Here is a 27,003-nt window from a genome sequence, read left to right as displayed (position 1 = left end):
TAGATTAAACCCACCCAGATGAATTCACACTATGGAAGAGAGCGTGTTTAACCAAATATTAACTAGGCATAAAATGTTATCTGATTTGGAGAGTTATGACACAGACAGAATATTCCGCAGCCAGGTCAGCCAGAAGTCAAAGCCTCTACAAATATTAAGCCTGGAATCTGCCAGTGGCCTCTCAATCCTGCTGTAACCCATCATTCTCCTATTCTCTAATCAAGGCATGAAAATGTTAACGTTTTGTTGGTTTCTGCTTGTTTTATACTTTCCTCACAAGTGTGATGAGCCCATGGTTGGCAGCATAGGACAATGTAGGGCGACATAAAAGCCAAATAGTTCAGATGTTTGGAGTTAAGAGGACATTTACTGAAGTTGCTAGCACTGCAGCTCAGATAGCTGGTGCTTGGGGTGACAGAGCTACACTTAATTGTCTTTACTTAAATTGTTTAAGGGATTACATTCATGCATTGTCTCTAGCACATAGAGGCTACATCGTTGCAGACACTTAGGAAGTAAAGATTGCCCTGGTTTGCTTTTGTTCACATTTAAAAGGTTACTAATGAAACTATAAGGGCCAAAAATATAACTGATGATTAAATGATTCCGAATTCTGCAGAATCTGGTAGCTTAGTTCAAGTTTCCTACTCACCATTCACAAGTAGACAAGTAGATTTTTTTCAAGTGCTATGCAAATGGATGTTCTCATAAATATTGTAGGTACAGATAAGGGAGCCCTTTGAAAATGCAATCTTGTGTGAGCAGCCTCCGGGCTCTCACACCAGGAGAAAGATCCACATTTATGCCAGTTTGCTCTGTCATCCAGACATAAGGAACAGAAGACAAGTTGGCTGATCAGAGAAGGGGAAAGCAGAGAGAAACTCGGTGGCTGTAGAATGAGATTATATAGTAGTAGTAATAATAATAATAATAATATCAAGGTAACTCTTAAATAGCACTTTTTGGCAGGAGATCTCAAAATGCTTTACAGATGGGGAAACTGAGGCACAGAGAGAGGAAATTACTTGTCTAAGATCACCCAGCCAGGAATAGAACGGATGCATCTGGAGTCCCAGTGCAGTGCTTTGGCCACTAGGCCAACATGTGTCTCACATACAACCTATAGCACGGTTTATGTCAGGGTTAACTGTGGTGAAGGCAAAACCATTCTTAGGTGTCTTAGGCACATGAGAAAAATGCAATAAAACACTGGCTCATTTTCATAAACGTCTGTCTATCATTGCAAAGCCATAAAGTGCATTTTACCTAACACATATTGTGAAGAACATTGCAATGAATGTCTTAAAGAGAATTTTCAGCTGAAATCAAAATAGGACCATTGACAGATATTGTATTTTATCAGAAGTGTCATATACTGTGCTTGGATTTGGCTCTGGCCCAAAGGAACTTTCCACAAGAGGTGATAGTGGTTTATATAGTAAGGCCACACAAGTAAAAATAATAATGGTTAGCCCTTGCTGTTCAAAGTGCTTTTACATTTCCAGAGTGCTGTGCAAACATACTTTATTTCATGAATTAATGACAGTTACATTTTTGTGCATTTAGCATTGACCGTTTGACAATAAATAGTTTTGAGAATTTTGTACACAACAGTGCATTTGGGCAGTTGATATAAATTATGCTACTCTTGTCAATTGCACGTGAACAACATCCTTGTAACATGAACCTCTTCTATCCTGATGGTGAGTAACTAGAATGGATGGTTAGCAGCGTATAGCACAAATGCAAATGAGGTGTTTTCTTTTCCCCTCTAATAAATGTAAATTAATGCCTGTTTGCCTCTGCTGCATCTTCGCTGTGACCTGTAGCAGAAATCAGTAACAGCCATCTTTGGCATTCCGGTTACGAAGCAGAATTAGATCTAGAAGATGCATATTATAGAATTACTGTACCAAAGGTTAGGCAGCAAGACTCAATAAAATGCTGGAACATATACGATCTTTGGAAAGCTGTCATTCTATTACCATCTATTAATTAATTTTATACTAATTCCTTAGAGATGGTTCTCTTCCCCCCCCCCCCATTAAAAATGTTGGAATACAGTTGACATTTATATCCTAGTAGAGTTTTTAGAATGAAGTATATTAAAGTTGCAATATACTCTGTTGAAGATGTCTGTCAATTATATCAAGCTTGCTTAATCATCTTTAACATGGGGACAGTTTGGCCAAGTTATAATCCACAATCATATGCCAAAATCCTAATCAGTCTTGTTACTGGATGTGCTGGGGATTACTAGTCTTGCTTGTTAGAAATGGTGGAGAGAGATAGGATTGGTGGTCCTTCTGCTAGTTGGTGGTGCAGAGAGATGGGACGGCTGGCACTACAAGTTGGGGATTGCTGGTAACTCGTCATTCTACAATTCTTCATAATACCGTGAAAGTTTTTCTTCAACACAGTGAAAGTTTATTATTTTGTCCTAACCACAACAAGGTCTTAATCAAATACTGGATGCAGTTACTTCCATGTAAAACATCTTGTACAAAAAGAAGGGAGAACTGTCTGGTAGGACAGAGGAAGATAAAAAGTTTTAATAATAGTGCCTAGTTTACATGGCACTTGTTAAGTTAAATGATCCTGTCCTGACTTTCTTCACTGAGACAGAAATACTGTTTTGTGTATCCCAGGAGTAGTGGAGTCACTTCCAGTAGTGCTGAAAATCATTCTTAGCCACCTACTCTCCCTGGCTCTGCTTTTTCTGATCACAAAGATTAGCTCCTACATTAGGATGAGAGAGATGGATAGGGACTAGTATTTTGAGCAAATCAGCTTTTGTCCTTTAGAAATGGTCTTTAAAGGCTCATATTACTGTGTTTAATTTGATCTGTAAGTGAATTCTGCAAGTGACAGCTAAATTGGTGACACATTTTCTTTCAAGGAGGGAGACAAGGTAATATTTACATGCGTAGGGTTCAGTGTGGGTTCTAATGCGGGCACTGGCTTTGTGGCTGCTGGTGAGTTGTGCTCTGTGGTGCCCGTTCTTGTACAGAGCTTTTCAGAAAGATGGATTTCTACCTAACAATGAACAACAAATTATTTGGGTGATAGCTTTATAACTGTAATGCATTTATTATGTATTTAATGTATTTATAACATTAGTAGCAGGCATGTACTTTTTAATCATCATGACAGAGTAATTATTCATTTCTCATATCAGCATTACCTCTAGAGATGATCTTAATCAAGTGAAAGAGAAAGAGGGCAAGGAGGGCCATGGAGCGATGGTGAGATAACTTAGGTATCCTAGTAAATTATCACTCCATCACTGAGTGTGTAATTTGTTGCCACTTACTGAATTTTTGGCTACCCAGATATACTTGGAGTCAAAAATGCTATTTCTGATGTATCATTTTTGTCTTCTTGCTAGGATAGTTAGGGCATAATACCATTGATCCAAAACCCAGTGAAGTCAATGGGAGTCTTTCCATTGACGTCAGTGGGCTTTGGATCAGGCCCAATCTGAATGCTAGTTAAATGCAGGATGAAGATTAGAATGATTAAATAAGCTATGAAAAATAGAAGCAATAACTCAATATGAGATCCTTAGAAAAGGATAGTGTCAGTTTTATTTGGCCTGAAATGGATTTTAAAAACCTAATTACATATATTGAAAACATTACTAAGGCCAGATCCTGCATAGATTTAGGTATGTTTTATAACTTTGCACATGTAAGTAGTCCCGTCCACTACTCACATAATTAAAGTTATGAACCAGCTTTGCAGGATGGGGACCCAAGTGTGTAAATATAAATGTTTCATTTTTAAATAGTAATGTATATTCATGTAAGTTCCCCTCCCCCTCCAAAATATCTTCAGTTTCACTATTTTGAGTGCCACAATTGTGTTGGATTTCTGAAAGGAGGCTGATCTCCATATATTGTTAAGTTTACACACACAGTTGTAATTTTATACAGTCAGATCAATGAAAACATGTAAAAATTCTCATTGAATTTGAAGGGAGTTGATAGACATGCACTGAAATTTATCAGTGCTTTGGTTTATATGGGGGTTTTCCAATTATCTCTCTGAGTAACAAGAGAGTGAAAGTGAGAAATTGTTATACCCTTCAAAAAAACAAAACCAAAGCAAACAAAAAACCCTGGTTGAAATCCTGGACCCACTGAAGACGGGGAATCTCCCATTTCTATTTCACCTCTTGTCTGCAATGACTTATAAACAAGGTGATTCAACTTAACAGGACACATGCTCCTTCCAGATTCTGTTGCATCTTTTCTTTTTCTGCAAATCTTATGTACAGCAAGTCTTGTTATTTTCTTATCTGTATTCCTTGGGGCTGTCTGTGTCTACAATTACAATTTGAATAGAATGTGAACCATTTTTCAATAAAAAATAGAATTTCACATCAAGACAGAAATGTAATGAAAGAGGGATTTTTTAGAGATGTAACACAAGGAACATCCTGGAGAATTGATAAAAGGCTCTCAATCTGATCTATATGCCCCCAAGCATTCTTTGATTTTGATCCTAGGTAATAAATACAGAGCTCTGGTTCTTGACAGGTGATGCTGTATCTCATGTTGGCCTTTTGATAATACACGGAGAGAAGAAACTATCACATTCAGCATTGCAAAGCATTACTCAACATTACAACAGCTTTCAGAGTAGCAGTCGTGTTAGTCTGTATCTGCAAAAAGAAAAGGAGTACTTGTGGCACCTTAGAGACTAAATTTGTTAGTCTCTAAGGTGCCACAAGTACTCCTTTTCTTATTACAACAGCTTGTAAAATACTAAAACCACCAAAAGTTTCAAAAGTAGCAAGTGGTTTTGGATGCTTCAACTATTAGGTGTCCAACATGGTGCCTAATTATCAGAGTATGGGTGCTCTGTGTGTTCTGAATATCAGATCCCTTTAAGTTGTGTCAAATTGAGATCCAAAAACTCTGAGGAACTCAAAAGCACCAGTCACTTTTGAAAACGTAGGCCCAATTATACTACATTGTGTTTAATCTTTGTGGCGTTGAATAATTTATGTCCTAAAACAAGAGAATACAGGTAAAAGTTAGCTCATTGATTTCAAAATTTTGCTTGATTTTTGTGCCATGATGCAGTCTTACTCTAATGGAGATTCAAAATGAAGGTCTAATGATAACTTAATTTAAGATGATGATTTATCTCCTGAGAAATGCATAGCTGTTGTAAAACTGTCTGCCAGATACTTCCTGAGTACTATCCTTCACAAGCCCTTATTTATCACAGTTATATTTGCATGCATACCCTCTCTTCACATTTGCCATTTGTCATTGAGATAGCAAATTACATTCATCAGAATCCATTCATTCCCCTAGTATGGCTGAATACAGGATTATCTTGGCTGTGTCAGCGCCCTATGACTGGTAACTGTGAAAAATGGAGGTCATCTTCTGATATTCCAAACATGTATCTTCAAGGGGCAGTGGGTATTAAGCTGAAAACGATTAATGGCGCTTATGTCATCATATTTGTGGGGCATAAAACTGAATTCTGTAGACTGATGGATATCTTGGTAAAAACAAATGCATTTTTAAAGTACTATCTTGCCACTTTACTGATGAGTTTCAGTTGCTATCAGAATAAATAAACCCAGATGTTTCCTTAAACACTGGGTAGCTTTTATAGGTTTGTTTCTTCTTTCAGTTACTGAGCAACTTTTAACCGTTGACCAAAAGAGCAGACATGCGGTGCTTTTAACAACCGGTTTATAATCTGTCTTTGTTAGCAGTACATGCTATCATCTGTCTTTTGCAGCATCCGCACTGCAACAGGGCCACTGCAGCAAGTAGTTCCTGCCTTGTATGTTATATTTAAAAACTGAAAGTGATCATAGGGTAAACAATAGGAGGAGTTGGGTTTTTTAATTCTTGTTTGTTTCAGTCTTGTGATCAGATGCAATAACAGATAGCTAGGACAAGCAAGCTTTTATTGAAGCCAACTTGCAAATTTGCTCAGGAATTACCATTATTTTGATTTTTAGCTATTTCTATTTGAAATCCAGATTGCTTCTTTCGAACGTTTGGAAAGCTGCTGCAGTTGAATGACAAATGATTCATTAACAAAAATAAAGTGAACAACACCTCAGCACAGTCAGGCACCGGAAGAGAATACTGTAAACACACTTGAATACAGAGTAAATGGGAAGGAGAAAATACTGAAAACTTGCAATGTGCTCTCTAGAGGGGAACATGCTTTCTGATGTAAAGACAAACACTCTGATTTAGAGAAGGGATTTGTAATGGATTTGCTCAATGAAAGTATGCATTGAAATAATGTGCCAGATTAAAAATTGATGGTATTAAGTGAAACTGGATCTCTTTATATCAGGTCTAAATTTAGTCTTTTATGTTTCAGTTCCCCTCGTACATGAATCTCAAGGCCTATTTCAGAAGCAGCTTGGTTCAAGGGATAAAATATAGGATTGGGATTGAGGAGATCTGGGTCTTAGTGCTATTCTGCTGTCAGCATTCTTTGTGATTGTGAGCATGTTATGTAACGCTCTGTGCCACAGTTATACCATACATTTAATCAGATTGTATTGCGTACCCGTGTTTGAGATCTATGGTGAAAATCACCCCAAGTGGAAAGTGCGAGTGTTATTCATTTGCTTTAAAATGTGCCATAAATTTATGCCAGAATAATTATTGATGGTATATGTGATACCCACAAGAGAGTTAATTTGTTCTTCATGTGATTTGGGTAAAAGGACTCCTGCCCTCAGGATTACTGATCAGCCAGTGAGGGCTGTTTTGACAATGTTTTGCATTTATCTTGATTTCATGGCTTGGTGCATCACCATTGCATATCCTGTTAGGGGTACAGATTATTGTGAAGCTTAGACAATACATCTAAATGCTGTTGTTTATATTAATCTTTTAAACTCATAATAAATGTCAGGTGATTGTTTTGGCTTTGGTCTCTTAATTACTTTTCACTCCAGGCAGAATAAAAATCATAAACTAGAATATCAGACCACTAATAATATTGCTTTGTGGGTGTTTTTGTCTTAAATAAGAAGTTACTTCCTCACAGCTAGTCTTCTACAGCTATTTGTTCCTTGGGTGAAGTGACAGGGCTAAATGTATACCATTATGAGAGCAATACAAACTCTGCAGTTCCACCCTGGCAGGAGGGTTTGGAATATGGGTTCTCACCCACAGTTTTGCTTTGAGGTTCAGGGTCAAAGAACCCCCAAACTCAAAGTCGTGAACCTCAAAACCAATACTTTTTGCTTTGAAAGCATAAATATTTGTGTAGAAAGCAAGAGCGTTGAAGGGTGGCCCAGGCATTGGCCTGTGTTTGCCTAAAACTTACCTGTCCCTGGTTTGCCTGAAACTCAATACACTTTTGCTCAAAAGGTTTGTGAACCTTCATAAACCTGGGCTTGGATTTTAGGTTTGTAATGAAACCTGAAAGCAGGTGAGTTTCATTATGGAAAGTTGCACGCTATTCATCAATAGTCAAATTCACCCCTATATTGAGGGAGAGCGTGATGCCTATGCACCACTTAACTCCTATTTTAAGGACTTAAGTGGTACACAACATGGGTGCCAGAAGTGGGGGAGGGGGCTTGGCCCCATCACTTTTTACTTGCCTTAAGGGCAAGTGGCAGGGGGAGGGGGCAGAGAGGAGTGAGCAGGGGGCAGGGCCTCGGGGGAAGAGGCAGAGCAGGTGCAGAATGGGCCATTGTTGGGTGCCGGTGGACCCCCACCACACACATTTGTACCTAAAATAGATAAATAAAGTAAGTGCCAATCTCTCAGGGAGCCAGGACCAATGCCAGGCAGGGCTTTGAAAATGGCGATAGTACCCGTAACCTCAACTCTGTGTTCAGTGATGAGCCAGTGAAATGTGTTGCTCAGCAGTCAGGCTGCTGTATTTCTAACTGTGAGGGTAGTTAAGAGTGGAACAAATGACCTAGGGAGGCTGTGGAATCTCATTCATCGAAGGTTTTTAAGAACAGGTTAGATAAGCACTTGTCAGGGATGGTCTAGGCAATACGTAGAACCGCCTCAGTGCAGGGGACTGGACTAGATGACTTACCAAGGTCCCTTCCAGTCCTACACTTCTATGATTCTAAGTGGCCAGGCTATAATGTTCTAATGTCACTAGAACACAGTGACTCTTTTGGGTAAAGCACTAGACTGGGAATCAGGAGATCTCTGTTCAGTTTTCAGCTCTTCCTTTGTGACCATGGGTAGTTATTTTGTGTCTCTGTATCTCAGTTCCACATCTGTAAAATGGGGATAATAATACTTCTTTTCTCTCCGCCTTTGTGTCTCTTGTATATTCAGACTGTCAATTCTTTGGGGCAGGGATTATTTTTTATGTGTATGTACAGTGTACAATAGGACCTGATTTCATTAGCGCCTCAAGACACTACCAGAATATAAATAATACTAAATATATACACTAAAATGCACAGAGCTCTCTCTTTAAAACTCTGCATGAAAAGGGGTTTGGATATATATGTACAATTCTGCAATACCCCAAAGAAAATATCAGACTAATGCTGGTAATGACTGACACCATACCACCAGTGACAGATACAAATAATGCTGTGGCTAGAGGCCATGATTAATGAATAGACCTGAGTGAAATAAATGTAAGGTGGCCAGGTGCTCCATTTTTTACTGGAGAGTCCAGTCGAAAAGGGGACCTGACAGTGTCCAGTCAGATCTACTGACCGGGACACTCAAAGTCCAGTTACTGCAGGTGGGGGTGGCAGGGAGGCGCAGAGTCATCACCCATGCGAGCCCCTACTCAGCCAGGGCCACCTCCTACCTGCATCAGGCGGCTGCACCTCCCAGCCCAGGCGAGTCCCTCCTGACCCATGCAGGGAGAGGGGAAAAGCAGTGGGTGACGGAGGGAGGAGAAAAGAGGAACAAATGGGTGTGAGGCTTCAGGGGGAAGGGGCAGGGAAGGAATGGGGTCTTGGGGGAAGAAGCAGGGTAGGAGTGAGGCCTGGGGGGAAGAGGCAGGTCTTCAGGAGGAGAAGGTGGGGAAGGGGAGGTTCTAGCACTCTGGCTGGAGTGTCCAGTTTTAAAATATTACAAAGCTGGCAACCCTAAATAAATGCCTTCCTTAGACCTGTAGGAAAGGCCTGGGAAGTAAAGAACGCTTCTGCCCACCCCAGGTCCTATTGCTACCTGACCATGGCACGTCCTGGAGAGGGAAGAAGGGGGTTCTGGCTGCCCCAGGCTCCTGTTTCTTCCTGGCCTTGTACGGGAGTCCAGGGAAACACAGATCCCTTGCCCGCACCAAGCTGGGCATCAGCAGCTGTGTTACCGTGAAACACTTTCTTACAAGGGCCAGGGAAGAGCATGCAGGCGATCTCCCCTCAGAGCAGTACCTCAGAAAGACGTTATCATTGCAAGCTCACAAGACAGTGACCATCAACCAAATGGTGAAACTCACTAAACATTTTCAATGTGATTTTGAAGTTCACTGTGTCCTTCTAATAAAGTACCTGGTCCTAATGTCTGACTCAGGATTCAGTCCAGTGTAAAACAGCTTCAGTCTTCTAAGTAACACAGGGCCTAGAAGGCTGCAGATCATGCATCAGGTGCAGCTAACCAAATCAGAAGAAAGGTATGCCTCTTACCCTTAAATGGTGCCTGTCAAGTAGATAGGTTCCCAAGGGAAAAAAATCAATATGTTCCACAGCCTGGAGCTGTAAAGCTCCCTGCTAAGCAAAGGACTCATGCAATTTAACTCCCTGCCTCCTGTGATGCAGAGCTCTTAGTTTTTGGGTTCTTTGATCCACCTATTCACAGCTGTGCAGGGAGCAGAATTTAATCAAGCTCTGAGAGGGGAAGGGTGCATCCAAGACTAGCCTTCAGAACAGAGCTGTCAATCAAGGGTGAGCCTGAATACCCTCAAGTTGTAGCCCCTTTAAACCCTTTCCTCAATTGAGTGGTATTCATTCAGCTGTGGAAGAGCTAGCACCTGCAAGAAGACACTGGAGATTCACTGAGCATACCAAGTAGAGTGCCTCAATATTATTTCTCTTCCCTCAGTGAAGGGGCACCATGAAATACCTAATCAAGCTGGCATTCCACAACCACAAGACAGGAGATTTTCCCTCTAGAATATGGAGTAGCCAGCTCAAATGCAGGTTCCAAAAGTCCTGCTGCACTTTTGTGAGTCAGCAGGCAAGTGTTTTTATGCTGGATTAAACCTTTACTTGATGTGGTTGGAATGGAAGGGGTGAGGACAAGGGTTACTTTCCACAGCTAATTTCAAATTATTTTAGCTGGGTATGTCAGATAAAATATTCAGTGACTGGCAGGATGCTAGAATTTGGTTTAATTTCAGATTTACTATCTGCCAACACATGCCATTCAATCAGATAAACACAGGATTTGAGCTGTCATCACAGCATTTTTATGCATACTTAAAAACAGGACACTTTTTCACACACTGAGAAGAAATTGAACGGGTTTATAAATAGAGTATGTACAGTGAGGACACTGGAAAAATTCCACCAGTTTGAAAAATACTGCCATTTCCAGAGCGATTCCTTGTTTTTAGAGCATTGCATTAGAAACACTAGGATCCTTCAAGCTCAGGGAATATTTTAAGGGTGTCAACTGTGTACTGGAAAAAAAAAGAGAGCGAGCATATAATAAAGCCAAATTAAAATAAAATGTGGACTCTATAACAGACTAGACACACCGAGACTGCAGAGACCACCATGGACTTCTGCGTGCATGACTAAAATTAATTCTCTGATGTATAAGTATCTGTAGAGCAGGGCCTTGTTAGGCTGTCTGTCACCACCCTTAGGTCATACCCATCACTTAGTATCCGAGTATCCGGTCAAATAAGCCCAGGAGGTGAAGATAGAATATGATGATATAGGATAGCCTGACGATCACTGGGGAAATCAACTTTTACAATAAATATAAATTAGGGAAATGAAGCGTAAAGCGCCGATCCTGCAAACACACACACTTCACTTTGCTCTTGTGAGTAGCCCTGTTGACTTCAGTGGAACTACTCCCATGAATAAAGCGAAGTAGCTATGTAAATGTTTGCTGGCTTGTGGCCTTCCATTCTAAAACATTGTATCATTGCCCCTTTGACCTGAGCAGTTAGCTAATATTCAGTCCCTTCAAGATTGTTTCCATTAGGAGAAACTGATGATACAAATCAAGTATTTCTCTGGTGTAATCTTGTTTATTTACAAAGCATGTGCACCAAGTCCTGTTTCTCTGAATACAATAGAAACAAACAATAGCAGGCAGTTTCCTTGCTCAGAAATACCACCTTGTGCCTCCCAGCAAACTCTGTGCTCAAGAAGCTCTGACTCTCTGCTTCCTGTCAGAGTCTTGCTCACAGGTTTCTCCAGGATCCCTGCTGGATTTTGCCTCTAACACTTGCAGCCTACAAAACCAGTGTCCTAGCCCTGTGCTTTCCACCAGGGAAGTCCATGCTGATCTAGGTTAGCTCTGATCAGGCCTCTCCATGCAGCCAAGTGCCTTGGTTGCTAGCCACCCGTTTCCAGCTGTCTCACTACTTAAAGGGGCTTCATTGCTCCTTCCGTTGAGCCTACGACTGGTTTGCACATTGACTTGATCAAGGGCTGTGATTCTCTTTGATTCAAAGATTCATTCACCGGTAGCCATTACCACTGCCCAGCATAACATTCGTCCATCATTTTTTTGGCACTTTCACTCCAGAGTAAATAGATGTTGCGCTACGTGGAGGAATGAAAGGATGGATTTCTCTGCACTGAGATAGGAGAGTTGTGTATAAGCATTTGAGGACAGGATCTGGCCCTTAAATTCTACCAAGAAGCTGCTTTTCTGAAAGGCCAAGTTTTTCTAGTAAGGATTAGGAGGAGGGTTGTTTTTTTTATTTTTTTTCTCTCCATGTTGACAGTTCTTTGTTCTTCCTGCGCTGCACAATGGCTCTAGCGCCCCAAACTCATTCACCATCGGGGAAGGCAGCATGTGCCCCTGTCGGAGGTTCCACTAGGGGGAGGGCAGCTTTAAACAGTGGTGAGGTCTCCATAGGGACTTGTCAGCATAGAGGCTGAATCCTCATTTCTCTGATCTTTCTGGCTAGCAACACTTGCTTTTCCGGAAACGCTGGCTAAGTGCAGGCTGGACATGTGTTGGGTACATGGTGTTGCATCCCCGTTGTCGGTGATCTTTCTGCTGCTGGGGCCCGGTGCCCTGGGTTACGCTGACTGGTACAAACATAAGCAAGGGTTGAATTGAGCTTCCTGCAATTTTTCAGTCTTCAGTTGTTGCTCTCTCTCTGGCTCTCTCTTTCTTTTTAAGAGAAACCTTTTCACATGTAATGATCTCCAAGGCAATTTACTTTTAAAAGGTGGCGGATGCTGCACACATTATGTGTTATGGTGCCATTTATACACTTGGCCTCACTGACTGTATGGCATAGTAAATGTTTTATTTACCCTTTGTGCTGTTTGTTCTGTAAACAGCTTTTGTTTTTGTTGCATTTCTGGCTATATTATATAGAGAGTAAATAGTTTCATGTTAATTAAAAAGACACGAAAGCTTTTCAAGCCATTCTAAAATGCTAAACAGTTTTGCAAATATGTTTGTCGGGCAAAGATTGAATAAAGAGCTCTTTGTTTACCCATTTGTTCTATTGTACTTATGCTAGACACCCCTTGTGTGACTCTTCCATCAAACACTGCATCTAGGTACTCAGCTGGAATGCCAGAGCACATTTATATCATGCTCAGAGGTGGTTTGCATAAACAGTAGGCATTTAGCAAAGAACACAGTAGTGAACTGCAGTGAAAAATGGTGTTTTGTATATTACAATACAGCTCATACAACAAACACAAAACAATGTTTTTCCACTTAGCTGGCATACAAAATGTCAGTTCAAACATTTCTGTGCTGTTATTAAATATTATTCTTAACATTTATTATCACTCTAGTTTCACTATGAATAATTTTGTTTCTTACAGCTGGATCGTGTCATCTTCTGCGTCTTTTTGGAGGTCGACTACAAAATTTTCAAGAAGAAAATGAGCGAATATTTCCCCACAGGTATGTGCAGTCATTAGTTGCCTTCTGACTTTCATGAACTGGGCAGTAAAAAGACAGCACTTGGCATCTTCTTGCCACGCCACAGCAAAAAATTAAAACATTAGCGTTCTTTCAAGATCAACTACATATCAAGGCTGCAATCCTGCAAACACTTATGCATGTGCTTAACTTTTGAAATCAATGGAGCTACTCATGGTAGCAAAGATCAGAACATGCAAAAATGTGTTTGTAAGATGGGAGCCTAACTTTGTGATATTGAGAATTGGTTGTTTCCACATTTTTGCTGTCTCTGTCTCCAGTCATTAAAACTAGTTTTATAGCACCAAACACTGACTTCAAGAAGGAAATGATTTACAACTCATGTAAGTGAGGGAAGAATAAGGCTGTCTGTGTTTATGGCTTTTTCATATGCTTTGTCTGTGTTTTCTCTTCATTAATGATGCTGGTACGATTTCATTGTGACAGAAAAAATATCACAGGAGCTAAAACCTGAATGAGAACTTTAAAGTTTGAGATGTCCCTGTACAAAAATGAATCTGAGGAAAGCAGCTCTCTGGAGCACTTAGGGAATGTTAGTAATTTGTCTTGTGTCTCACATGGAAGTCTCCTATTTGGAATGTAAGAAAACCTAATGGATAGTAAATGGAAAAAAAAACCTCAGAGTAACTGATTTATTTTTATTGTGTGCATCATTAGGGATTTTTATTTGTTTTATTTTTCAACCCTACCTTGCTTTTTTTCTTTTTATTGCTTGTACAATGCTTTGTCCTTTCTGTTGCATTGCTTCTTCTGAGGGATGTTCTTGCCTATTCTTAGCATTCAGATTCTAGCAGGCTGATGCTCCTGAATTACATGTGCACCCACTCTAAGATGCCTTTACTCTGCCAGGTTGACGTAAAGGGGCCACAGAGTAAATGAGCATCATGCCCCAGGTGGCTAATGTGGATCTTAGCTGCCTTTTGGCTATCCAGAAAGTCACAGTGGCCAAAAGTGTGTTCCCCCCCCCCCCCTTCTGGGCTTGTGTCGAGGAAATTTTGACCTTTCTGCCTGATGTCACTATTGTTTTAGATGCCTCTGTCACCTCCTGATTCAATTATTGCAGTGATCTCTCAGGGAGGCTACAATTGAAGACCCCCTGAGTACTTCAGCTAGCACAGACTGTGGCTATCAACTTACTTAGCAATATATTGTGTCTGGAGTATTATGCATGTGCTCCAAAGACTGCATTAGCTTCTAATTCATTCAGTGTGATACTCTTTGGCAATGTGGCCCAGTGGTTAGGAGAGTGGATTCGGTCTCAGAAGATCTGTGTTCTGTTGCTGGCTCTGATACTGAGCAAACCATCCTCCTCCTCACAGAGCCTAGGTATTTAAGAGAGAACTTCAGGGCCCCTAGTCAGAGGAGAAAGGGAATGGAATTTGCTTCCACCTTGATCTGACACAGCCTGACTTGTTGACTTCCTGAGCATACTGCAAGGCAGAGGTGACAGATAACTGCGGATTGGGGGTGGGGCACGCAATTGAAAGGTTCTGTGGGGGCATGTGACCGCCACACGCATTGCCTCTGCCTCCCCCCTCTGGCCCCCGAAAAAACTTGATATGTATGTAGACAACATACATGAGCAACTACCTCCTCCTGCTCCCTGTCCTGTGGCTGGCTAGCCCCTTGCAGAGCTTGCAGGCATCCCTCCCTGCCTGAACTACCCTCAATCCATTAAGCAAGTGTTCAAAACAAGACAAACAAAAGGGGCAACACAATTGGGATGCACAGTCCCCCATGCCCCATCAGGGTGGGGGGCGGTGGTGCTGGGTCGTCTCTGTTAACAAGGAGGTTGGGGAATTATCAGTCACTTTTTGTTGGGTGGGGGGGGAACATGGCACCCCCCAAACTGCCTTCTCCTTGATAGGCACGTTGCAGGCTGCTGCTACTGCTTCAATGCACCCCCAGCAGTGGCAACAGCAGAGTCCACCCCCTCTTTCCCACTCCCAGCCCCCAGTCTGCTCCTCTCACTCATCCCCAGGGCTTTTGGGCTGGATGGGGCTCCACCTGAGCTGCCTGGTGCTGAGCACCACGTCGCAGCTCCTGTACCCAATCTCAGAGATGCTCCTCTGACTCACCTCAGCGGATCGTCTGCCAAACGGGCCCCAGGAAGCGCAAGGACTCCAGTCGCAGGGAAGGAGAAGCAGCTCAGTGTAGAGTGTGTGGTGGGTGGTTAGCCCACAGCCGGCCATCCTGCTGCTTCCTCCCTTCCCACGCTGGATGGACACACGGTGAGTGCTGCTGAAGCCCCTTGCTGGTGGGCATCCCAGTGAGAGGCGGCCTGAGAAATCGGGGGTGGGGTGGGGTACATGACCCTACGTGCCCTCCCCCCATGTGTCGCCTCCGCTGCAAGATCCATATGGCACTCAGTCTTTTGGAACAGAAAGGGGTTTCTGTTTGGGTGGCTATAGTTGGGGTGCAGTGGCTTTTATTGTCCTTTTGACACATTAAATTAATTATTTGTTGTACATGGACTTTTGTTACTTAGGTGCATGGGAAGGTGTTTATGAGCTTCTTGTATAAAGTAAACTGAAGAGGGGGAAGACCCCCTAAAGGTTCAGTGCTGCAGGTGGCTGAGCACTGCTGGAAGAGGTGTGGACAGGCAAAGCTTAAGCTCAGCACCTGTGCAGGGTGCCTTGCACAGAGGGACAGATTTTCACACTCAGCACTCACAAGTGGGGACAGATTTTCAGAAGACCTTCGGGCCCATTTTTAAAAGGAGCTTCAGATAGACCAAGATTTTCAAAAGTGACTGGTAATTCTGAGTGCTTCAGTTTTTGAGTCCCCAGCTTGAGATGCCTTAAAGAGGGGAAGGGTGATTTTCAGAAAGAGCAGCGCATCTACCTTCTGTAAAGGAGGCACTTTAAAGTGTCTCAAGTTTGGCACCAAAACTCACCAATTAGTTTTGAAAATTTTGGCCCTAGCAAGTGATGAAGGATTGCCCAGAGGTTAGGGCATTAGCCTGGGACTTAGGAGAGTTGGATTCAATTCCCTGCTCTGCCACAAACAGTCTGTGTGGCCTTGGGTAAGTCACTTAGGGTCAGATTTTTAGAGGTATTTAGGTGCCTGGTTCCCAATGAAATCAATGAGAATGAGGTGCCTAAATACCTTTAGAAACTGGTCATTAGTCTCTCAGTGCCTCAGTTTCCTACCCACAGATCTCTGACCCAGCCGAGTTGTACACGTGCAGAGAAGTAAGCAGAGCCTGAGTATGGACACTGAGCATACTGCAGCCACTGAGCGATTTCATTCCCAATAGCTCTGTGCCCTACCCCTAGAAACAGAGTCAATAACACCACTCCCTCCACTGTCAGAAGTAGCGGTGGGAAGAGTGCCTGTCTTAACGTTCCTTCAGGAGAGATCTCCCTAGCTGACTACCAGGCTGAGAGATAGAGACCTGCTCTGGAAGGGTGCAACTGAATCCACCATGACACCTCCACAAGTGTCTTTTGAGGAGTACAATGAACCCCTGCAGCTGCCGACCCCTCTGTATCTTCCCCTGTGATGGCAGCTGTGTGTTATTATTTTGACACCCCCGCCCCAACATTATTAGCCTTCAGATCTCACAAGAGGTAGAGGGTAAGGGGAATCAGGATTCACAGAGAGCCTAGAAAGGTCATAGTGGAGGGAATATGGTTAGCTCCCTAACCCATCTAAGAAATTTGACCATGAAGCAGATGTGCAGCCATCAAAACAGCCTGACTATCCTGAGGATTGGTCAGGCTGAAGCAAAGTTCCCTTCTGTGGGAAACTTTGCAGCCCTTAGAATATGAACTATAGAAATTTTGGGGACAGTCATCAGAGAAAATAATTAAAATAAATACAGGAACACTAAAACATTTAACAAGATCTAAAAGATTAGCAAGAAGGGAGGAGCAACCCTATCAGGACAAATAATAATGGAGAGAAGATAAAAAGTAGGGGGGCTGCAGAAGTTGCAATTTCCCCCTTGCATGCTGAAGAGGGGAATCTGGGTCTGAACTCCAAAACCTTTGGTGGAGTTTATATCCTGGATGTTGTGTGTGACTCATCTCTACATTACACCTTCCATCTTAGTCTCTAATGATTAAACATTCAAATGATATCGGCATCCTTCTAAGTAACATCATGTTGAGGAACATAGGATCATAGAAAATACATGGCATACTTCACCAATCATTCTTAAACAAAATATCTCAAATGAAGGGGTGGGTTCTGACTAAACCTATACCAGCTCTGCAACAATAGAACTCATTTGGCCTGATTCTCCACTCCCTTGCACCTTATTTACATATTTATTTGTATTTATTTATTTGGCTTTCTATAATAATAAAAAGGGATGCCTATCTGAGAACTCTAGGCCCCCAGACACCAATTATAAAACCCCAAATGAAACAGCCAGCGGAACTGAACACCCTATAAAAACACAAAAGTCTCCTCCATCCCCATACAACCAACCCCTCCCTCAGTATCAACCCACACAGATAAATGTCCCTGAAATAGTGCCAAGTCACATCTTTGCAGAGGTGTAAAATGCCGCCCAATCAGAATGATAGACTTTTACATTGTTGTGTTCACTTTGCCGATGTGTAAATGACTACACAAGGTACCAGGGAGTGGAAAATCATGCCTTAAATTTGTTTCCATGTGGCTTACTACCTTACCTAAAGTTGATTAAAATTAATTTTTTCTGTAAGTAAAACGGCATTACAAGAGTATTGAGAGTTTTGGGAAGGACATAATAGAAAACATCAATTTAATATTTGATGGACATCCATGACACTAATTGGCACTTCTGTTGGCAATCTCAGAAGAGACATAAGGACTGAATGGGTTTGAAAAGTGATCCACATTCTCATTCCAATCAGGACTGAGGCACAGTGGTAGGGCAGTGTGCCATATCTTGTGATGTTGTTGCCTATGCCAGGCCTGTCCTGTACAATAAACACTTTCTTTTCCAGTGATGTCAACCCAGCAATTCTCACCAGCATTAAATTCACTTTAATTAAAAAAAAATACCCCTATATAATGGTTCCATTTCCTGAATTATTCTTTTTTTTTGCTCTTTTGTGAGCTATCTTCATTTGGCTTTTCTTTCACTGTGATTTACATATCAAGACGCTGACAATTATTGTGCAGCTGCCTTGACTTTAAAGGTGTCCCATATCTCTGGAAGACCTGTTTCTTGAACAATGGACTTTAATATGGTTCCATGACAGGGAGCTTGCTACAGTCACTGCCTCTGGCAATAACTTTCTGACATTTAGATTATATTCTGGAGGGATTCATAAACTACTGATGGTTTTTTATATTCCATATATTCTTAAAGCAAAGAAAAAGACTTTTTTTTAAAGTAGCAGTGTTCCTAGTTTGCCATGTATTTCAACTGAATCTGCTCTATCTTAGTATTCACTGGGGTGCTTCTTTAAACTGAGAGAAAAGTTGTTGAGATTTCAGGTGTGAACCTAGTGTCAGAAATTCTAAGAAATGTTTCCACTTCAACATGTGTGGACCCGGTTACTTAGAAAAGCAATACCTTCATGATTTTATCTACAGAAATAGTTATTACTTTAAACTTGGTGTATTAATAAATCCAGAAAGACATCCAAATACTTGAGCTAGTCAAGTGATAGTGATACGAAGCTAGAGTTACACCTCAGTGTGTTTCAGTAAGTGGAATACAGATATAGGGAAATAGTTCCATTACTGGGACATAATTTAAAGCATATTTTGCAAATGGAGTGCCGGAAAAATTAGTTGAGTAATGCTACTTATCCTGCACCAAGTGCCAAAAGCCTAGTCATTTGTAAAGTGTAAATATCTATAGGGAGAAAAGCAGACCACTATGGTAATATGAATCTATGGATAATTCATAACGTACTCTTGTGTATGAATGTAGTTGTTTGGTCCTCATTGTTATAATCTAAGCATTTCTGAATTAGAGTCACTGTAGTCAGTGGATCGGGGCTTGATACAAAGCCCAATGAAGTCAATGGGAGGCTTATGTAGGCTTTGATCAGGCCCAGAGCCCACTCATAATGGTTCATGGTCACTGACACAGAAAAATACTGGGTTTTTCTATGAACAATTTTTTCTGTTGAACGTTTTGTTCTTTTGCCGATAAACTTCTAAAATGTAAGCAGGAAAAAAAATAGAATGAGCGTAGGAAGACATTCCTCTGTGTCTAGAGCAATAGCTTAGTCTTAACTTAAAAGGGAAGAGAAACAGCCAAGTCTTTCTGTTTCATATCTTCTTAAGGAGTAAAAGAGCTCTGACATTTTCAATCCAGCTATGTTGTGAAATCCCCTCAGCTGTTAGTCCACAAGAATGTACAGATACAATGTGTTGCCACATGACTTCCAGCAAGCCAGGAATCCTATCCTGCAACTCTTGTTCACGCACGTAGTTTTTACTCACACCATTGATTTCAGTGGACCAGTCACATGAGTAAATGTGACAGTAAAGGGCCCAATATTTATATTGCTTAGCTGGAATCCATTGTTCCTTCTAACAGAATCCTTGTCCAGTTTTCTATCCATTGATTTTTATTGATAAATATGTTTCTATAACATCTACTGGGAAACACAGCAAAAACCTGTAGGAACTTACAGGAATTCTGGGATTGGGGATCAAATTAGAAAACACCCACGATTTCTCTCTTGGAACCCCATCATTTTGAAAGCGCCATTTTCAGACTGCTGTCAGGCAGCACGGAGGGCACACTGCTGAGATCTGCAATCCTGACAGTCATTAATACAACCTGGATAATGCAGTTGCACAGGCAGATGGATTTGACTCAGCAGCTTTAGATGCCGCAGCAATATGGCAACAGGTGGAGGAGGAGCAGGAGGAAGAAATGGAGCAGTTAGTTTTGCAGGGCATTTATCTGGAGCAGCTTCACTTGGTGGATTGCCACTTCTGGGCTTGATCAACTAGCACTGACTGGTGGGACAGGATAGTGAGGCAGCACTGGGGTGACCAGCAGTGGCTGAAGAATTTCAGGATGCAGAAGACTACTTGGCTATGTGGTTGATTGAAATGGTGGTCCCAGTATGGTTTGTTTCCCATTGTTTGCAGAACAGTGCTGGCATGGGATGCTGTGCTTAACCTTCGTAACAAACAGTGCTCCATCACAGCTATTTGCCTTGGCATTGTCTTCCTCAAGTCCCCCTCCTGGGTCACATACTCCATTTTGAGCCTTTCTGAGTGCTCCAGAAAACCATCCTTCTACACTTCTGCCTTTGTGGACTTCCCTTGGGTTGCAGTCACTAAGTCCTGGAACATTTCCTTTGTTGTTATCATCTTTTTTTCTCTTTGGAGTTTAGTCAGCCGCTCAGTGACTGACAAGCCTCCCGTGTTCATGGACAGAGGCATTGCAAGTTCTGAGGGAAAACAGAAAAAGCACAAGTTAATTATTGTCCCCCATTCCAGCAACAATGCTATTTCCACCTTCTCTTTGCACTGTGGGGTTTGCTTTGAGAGGTTAAGCCATTTTGCAGATTACATCCCTCTTGTATAAGAACCTTATGAAAATGCTGGTTTGGGGGTGGTATTGGCGGCTTCAGATGGGTGGGGGGTTGTGGGGTGGGTGCATGCGTGGGGGGGGCTGTGGTGGTTTTAGCTGAATGAGGTATGTGGAATGGTTGGGCGTAGGCCTTTAGGCTTTAAGTGTGGGGGGCTTGTTTGGATGGAGGACAGTCAGGGACAGGTTTCAGAGTGGTAGCCGTGTTAATCTGTATCAGTTGGGGACAGGTTAGCTATTGCATGTGCACCTCTGCAGGCTGTCCTGACATTGGAGGATGTTACCCTGAAGCAAGCTCGCAGGAGTCACAGAAGGGAAGATAGGAAGCACCGCTATATACCAGGATGGTGTTGCCGCAGCTGGTGCAGAAATGGAAGGGAAATGGTAGCTGAATGAGTAGTCCCGAGAGAGCAGCAGTGCCTTGCAGTGTACATGCCAAAATAGAGCACTATCCTCACCTTACGTTTTCTTTTATGACACCCACAGTTCAGCATAAAGTGCACTGAAATACAAAAATAGAGTATTGTTCAATAATTGTTTCAGATAGCCAGGAATGCTTAATAATGGCTACAAATATATGCATTTTGAAATGTCTCTAAAGCCTGTTTGCGGCAACTTACCTCTTCAGATCTCAAGTTAGCTAAAAGATGAGGGCATTTATAAACCAGTAAGTCAATTTTTTTCTATTGCCTTTTTTTTTCTGCATCCGTTCCTACTATAAACAGGACTGCCATGCAGTACATTTTATTTATTTTAAACTCCTTGTTTCCAGCATCATGAGTGAGGGGCAGGAGGTTGGCAAGGGATGGGGCAGCGGGGGAACAAACAGGAAGCAAGGTGGGAAGAAGGGTTTGGAGGTAGCAAATGTGTTCAGTGGTTGTGGGTTATGATACTGCAGGGAAATAAAGTTTTATAGCTCCGGCATGGATGCCATTTTGAGCACATTGTGGGGGAAAGGCATTAAAGGTCAAGCAAGTGGAGAGAGTCTTCTAGCTCTGCCCAGCATAGTGGTTGTTGATAAACTGGATAGTCAATTGCTTGTCCACCCTTTGATTTGTTAGGAAATGTGTTCAAGAGGCCAAAAACGAATGTCCGTCAGGTTTATTGCTCTAAGCCAATTATAACATAGTATGGAAAATGTATATGATACCAGTCTCAGGGAAGCTGTATCATGCAGTACAGTTGCATTCACTGTACATAGCAGGTGTGCTTCCAAAATTCACATTTCAGCTGGTATTATTTATATGATGATTTTACAAGTTACATAGCTCTTTACACATCACTAAAATCCAACCAATCAGTCTGTTCCAGTTCCCTCACTTGTTCTGTTCCTTCCTTATCTTTGTTTTGGATACTAGCATTCCAGGTACTGGTCCATGAAGGGACTTCCCTAGCTTGTACTAGGACATAAAAGCAAATGTATCTTGGTATCTATCTGCTTATGCTAAATGCTTATTTCAGCAAATGCAAGGAGTTATGGGATACTTGGCATAAATGAACAGGATTATGGTATAAGCCAGGTTAGGCTGTATCACTGTTACAATATTTGTGCTTAATGTTATTGGTGCTTAATGCATAGGTATATATTATCCACCCTATATATGTGTGTGTGTGTGTGTGTATCATCCACCACACATACATAGGGTGGATAATACATAATATTAATACGATATATATGTTATCTAGCATATATTAGTTAATGGTGATGGACAACCAGCACTCAGAAATCCCCCATACATTGTATTTCACATGATATCAGAGCACTAAACTGCAGCATGTTCAGGTTGGTTGCTTTTAGAGCTCTCTTCCACAGCAGTTTGTCTGGTTGTTTGCATGGGATTGTTGTGTAACCTCTGAGACTGCTCGATCATACAGTGCTTGCTTTCTAGAAAAATCTCCTCCTGGTGGGATCCCTTATGTGGTGTCAAGGATACTTGCCATGTTATCTGGAGTGTGTTATGGAAAACTCATTCTTGGGTGCAATAGTAGCATCATTTGCAAAAATGCAGTCCAGTTTCTCATGGTATGGGCAAGGTAGTGGGAGCATTATTGGAGGTCTTGTTCTGGTCCCGTGCCTTCAAGTACTCCTCCCATAGCTCCTTTGCTCCCACTCAACCCTGGACCAGCTCTGGTAATGCCCCCTTTTCCTCATTTGCTCAGACAGTGTCCTCTAGATGTCTGCATTTCAGTGACTCTTCTCACGATGGGACAGGACATACATCATTCCAAAGAGTGCAGTCCAGTCCACACAGCAGCATGGTGGGTGGGGGTGCATGGCTGCTCTAGTGGTATGTGAACTAACCACTACCTCTTACCAAAGGGAGCACTTGAGGCTGAATGCTTGCATTTCAGTGGCGAGGTTACATTTTGTCAACATGACCTCTGGACAGAAGTGAAAGTAAATCGGTACAGGCCAGTACAGCGTACCGGTAAGAAAGTGGCCACCGGTACACAGCTGATGTTAAAGACCTACCGTGCCGGCAGGGCCATTGACGGCGGGGGCAAAAGTCACAGCTGCCCGGGGCCTGGCGATTTAAAATGGCCCAGGGCTCCCAGCAGTGGCCAGAACCCCAGGCCCTTCAAATCGCCGCTGGAACCCTGGGCGGCATGGGCCGGGCAGCGTTGAAGGGCTGGCTGGGGGAGTCTGGTTCCAGCCCTGCCCCTCCTGCCTGAGGCCCCCAGCCCCTTCTGGGGCCCAGAGCAGCCGCCCCACACATTGCCTGGGAGCCCAGCTGCCCTGTGTACCAGTAAGTCCTTTAAGTTACTTTCACCTGGAGCTGTGGAGAGAACAAATACACAGACAAGCTGATGCAGGAGTGAAGCAATGCAGTGTAGGATAACAATGGGTGGTCTGACAGAAGCAGGAATCCTAAAGGGAACAAACTCCCTGTGATAGGCAGTTACTCCTGTTCCCAGGGGGATTGCTTACTGTGGCCTAAGATGCCAAATACCTCACTTTACATAAAAGGTTGTGTGGGACTGCAAGGCACTGTAAACTAAAGTTACACTGCTGTAACATCCCCATGTAGACAAGACCTTATGGTCTGCCATCTTGTTATAATGATCCTTTCTCTCTGCTTCATTGAGCAGTGTCCCATCCCCCATAAAACATTCCAAGTGCCTTGCATTTACTGCTCAGCAATAGTCTGTCATCACCACTCACTTCAAAATAGCTTCATGTGCTTGAATGATCCTGGTTGCAAAGACTGCAGTTAAAATCTTGTCTGACTCATTGAGTTGCCTCTGTGCCAGGCCACTGTTGAGTTTTTTAAGAAACCTTACCCCTGTTGTGTCAAACAGTGGGTCACCCCCCACAAAACATATTATTTCCAGTGTGATCATTCCAGCCTGCAGTGATCTTGAAATTAACTTGAGTGAGTATCCATGTAAGTGAAACTCAATCACTTCATTGTTTGGTGGGGGAGAAGGGGAGGGCAAGAGAGGTCTGTGTAGCTGAAGCCGATTTCCTCTCTAAACTGATGCATTTTGAACTCATTAGTCACCCAGTTCTTGGTATGGACGGTGTCAGCATCTGTAAAATACAATCCCCAATCTGAGCATGGCTGTGGATCCTTTTATTGGAGTGAAAAAATTTGGTTCAGTTTCTTTGCAATGGGAAAGTAGAAGCTACTATGTGTTTTGTGTGAATAGGCTAGACTCCTGTTGTGGTGTATGTATATTCTGCTGCACTTCAAGTAATGCAGTACATAAAAGAAGCCATCTCTGAGGTGGCATAAAGAAAAGTATCTGATGTCTTAGCAATTGGGTACTAAGGATTTCCATTTAATATGGTCTCAAAAGTTGCAAACACATTTTACATTCAGTGTGACTCCTGTGTTTTGAGGCTACGTAGCTAGGCAACCCACGAAGAGAAACTGCACTGATGCTGCAGTGAGGTTTAGATATACTGCACGTATCAGTGGAAATGTCTTCATAATAAAAACAGCAAAAGCAAAATTTGATCAAACTTGCTCTGCATGAGAAGGGGTGTTTCAAATAGCACCTGTCACTCTGATATCCTATTATGGCTCCAAATTTAGGAACACAAAAGCCCAGATCTAAAAACTGTTCCCTCTTTCTCTTCCTTTGAAGCAGGGGAATGTGACTTTTTGTTTAAAGGCCTTTTTTTCTTAAGAGCACTGAATCTGCGGAAGGCTATATTGAAAAGATTGTTTTACACCTTGATCCGAAAACAGTCAGGCATGGGCTCAGTCTGATCCCTTCTGGCCAGGAGTTCCAAAGCTGGGGTTCCTGCCAGACAGAATGCTCTTTTCCCAGTACCTGGTAGTCTACCCACCTGCATTGTCTCAGTGGAAGATGAGGTAGAAGGTTCATGAAGGGCAAGACAGATAACTAGGTTCCAATCCATTTAGTGCCCCAATATGTCCCCTCCCTCAAACCTCAGGAAATGGGGAGGATTTGGGTATGCTGCTACTACATTGACTTCTGTTGTTCAAGTTGGACAGGAAATTTGTATTCTGTTGGCTGGCTAGGAAAGGAGCTTCTGCAGTTTAGGCTCAATAGGGGACTTCATCTGGCTGGCAGTAATGGTGTCCTGTCAAGTAGTAGTGATTCTCAGTCAGAAAGGCATGAAAAGGATAATGAGAAATATGGCAGTTGTCAGTTTGGATGTAAAACTACAGAAGGGCAACCAAGAGGACGATTGTCTGCATCCTTGTAGGTGCAAAAGAGCATAAGGATGGTGAAAAGAAGAGTTGGAGGGAAAGGGCATACATAGTATTTACCCCTTTGTCAGCCTATTATATTTAGTTGTGATAGTTTGATTGTACTTCACATCCTTCATTATCTTAGTAGAAACAGTATCGTCATATCTTGAAGTTCCTCCTAGTTAAGTGCCTAAGGGCAGGAACTTTTTCAGCAGGACACCTATTTTTGTACAGTAAATAAGCCCAGAAGGGCATCTAAATAGCTGTCAGTACTGACAGGTTTTGTGATTCATTTTTTTTTTAAATGAAGGCATCAGTGAAGTAATTGCAAACTCATCTCTGCTCCATTCCTCCTCCTTTATAACTAACACTTCCTGCCTCTTTGCTCTATTCCTTAATTTGATGTGCGTGCAGAGGCAGCAAATGAAGCCCTGGTACTAAGAATTCTGTCACGTTTCATTCTGAATCCCACAACGTGCTCACAACACATTGAAAGATTACGGGCAATATGAAGATATACACTTGTGAAAGGAGAAGTAAGAAACCAGGGTAGGCTGAGAACAAGGGGAGAGACAACTGGGAATGGGTGGGAAAGAAATAGAGATAAAAAGAACTGTGAGTGAAAGAAGATGAGAGAGGTAACAAGGAAACCGGAGAAAGGCAAAAAGAAATCGGAAAGGAGTGTTGAAGAAGTGGGTGAAAGTGAGAATCCACAGTGTATGGGGCTATGTCAGTGGGGACACAGGAATGCAGATTGGAACAGAGAGCTGCCTGCTGCAGTCGTTTATGAGCTCTGATTACGTGCTTATATAGTTAAACAGAAAATAATGTATTTGCTTAACAATACAAAAAGAGGGAAGAGCAAGGAGTGGGTGGAGGTTTGATGGCTTTTTGGATTAGTAATGGTATTTAGAGCCTGTTGCCAGGTCAAATCTAGCAGTTTGATAGTTTTCACGATTTGGCAGCTCTTTGCCTGTGTGGAATGTGTTGATGAGACAGGGCCAGAGAGAACCTGAGAGAGGCGGGGGGGGGGGGGGGGGGGGGAGGGATCATGGGATATGAGACGCTCCTTCTCCAATCTCAATAGTACAAAAAGTAGTGTAATCATTCTGTTCTACAGAGCTCTGCAGACAGCAAATGAGATTATGAAAAGAAAGCCTGACAACCATTGCATGATATATGAATTAATGAGGGATTTTACAAAGGGATGTTCTGAACAACCTGCACCCAGCCCCCTGCTTTCAGATCTTTATAGATGTAATTATCCCAAATAATATGAATAGTTGGGGCATATTTCAATCATAGGTTATAATCTGAACTTTAACTGTTCTTGCACTGTTTACACTTAACTTGTTCTTACACTGCTATTCATGTGAGTCATGCACCTTATGCCTTATTTATATACTTTCTATACTTTAGACTAACAGTAATCTGGAAACTTCATTCTCTAACCCAGGGGACATGCTGGAGTAAAGGTCTTCCTTGCTGCATGAGTCTGCTGCAGACTCCAGGGTATCCTTCATCGGGGTCGCATCTCAATGGCCACACCTGCCACAAGGACGGTTTTATGTGGGGGTCACGGTCGTTGATCCTCCTGCCCCAGGCTGCAAGGTCCGTTCTCCTTTCTCCAGCAGGACTTGAGGGAATGAGTTCTGAGAGCTCCCTGTTGCAGGGCTTTAATGGTGAAGCTATGCAGCAGAGAACTCTTCTGCCTCCAGCGGACACATAAGTAGCTGGATGTACACACAGG

The 27,003-nt window shown here is 42.4% G+C and overlaps 1 protein-coding gene across 5 annotated transcripts in view; it reads left to right on the top strand.

Moving 5' to 3' along the window:
* MACROD2 (mono-ADP ribosylhydrolase 2) overlaps positions 1-27,003 on the top strand; it is a 1,333,204-nt gene that overhangs the window by 1,205,101 nt on the left and 101,100 nt on the right. For all 5 annotated transcript variants that reach the window (XM_048842624.2, XM_048842625.2, XM_048842623.2 and 2 more), the window contains one exon: positions 12,965-13,046. In XM_048842624.2, coding sequence (XP_048698581.2) covers positions 12,965-13,046 — 82 coding nt within the window. The remainder of the gene's footprint in view (positions 1-12,964; positions 13,047-27,003) is intronic.

This window comes from Caretta caretta, chromosome 3 (assembly GCF_965140235.1).
Source record: "Caretta caretta isolate rCarCar2 chromosome 3, rCarCar1.hap1, whole genome shotgun sequence".
Taxonomy (NCBI): Eukaryota; Metazoa; Chordata; order Testudines; family Cheloniidae; genus Caretta; species Caretta caretta.
Note: the sequence above shows the minus strand (reverse complement) of the source record. Positions and strands in the feature narration are given on the sequence as shown.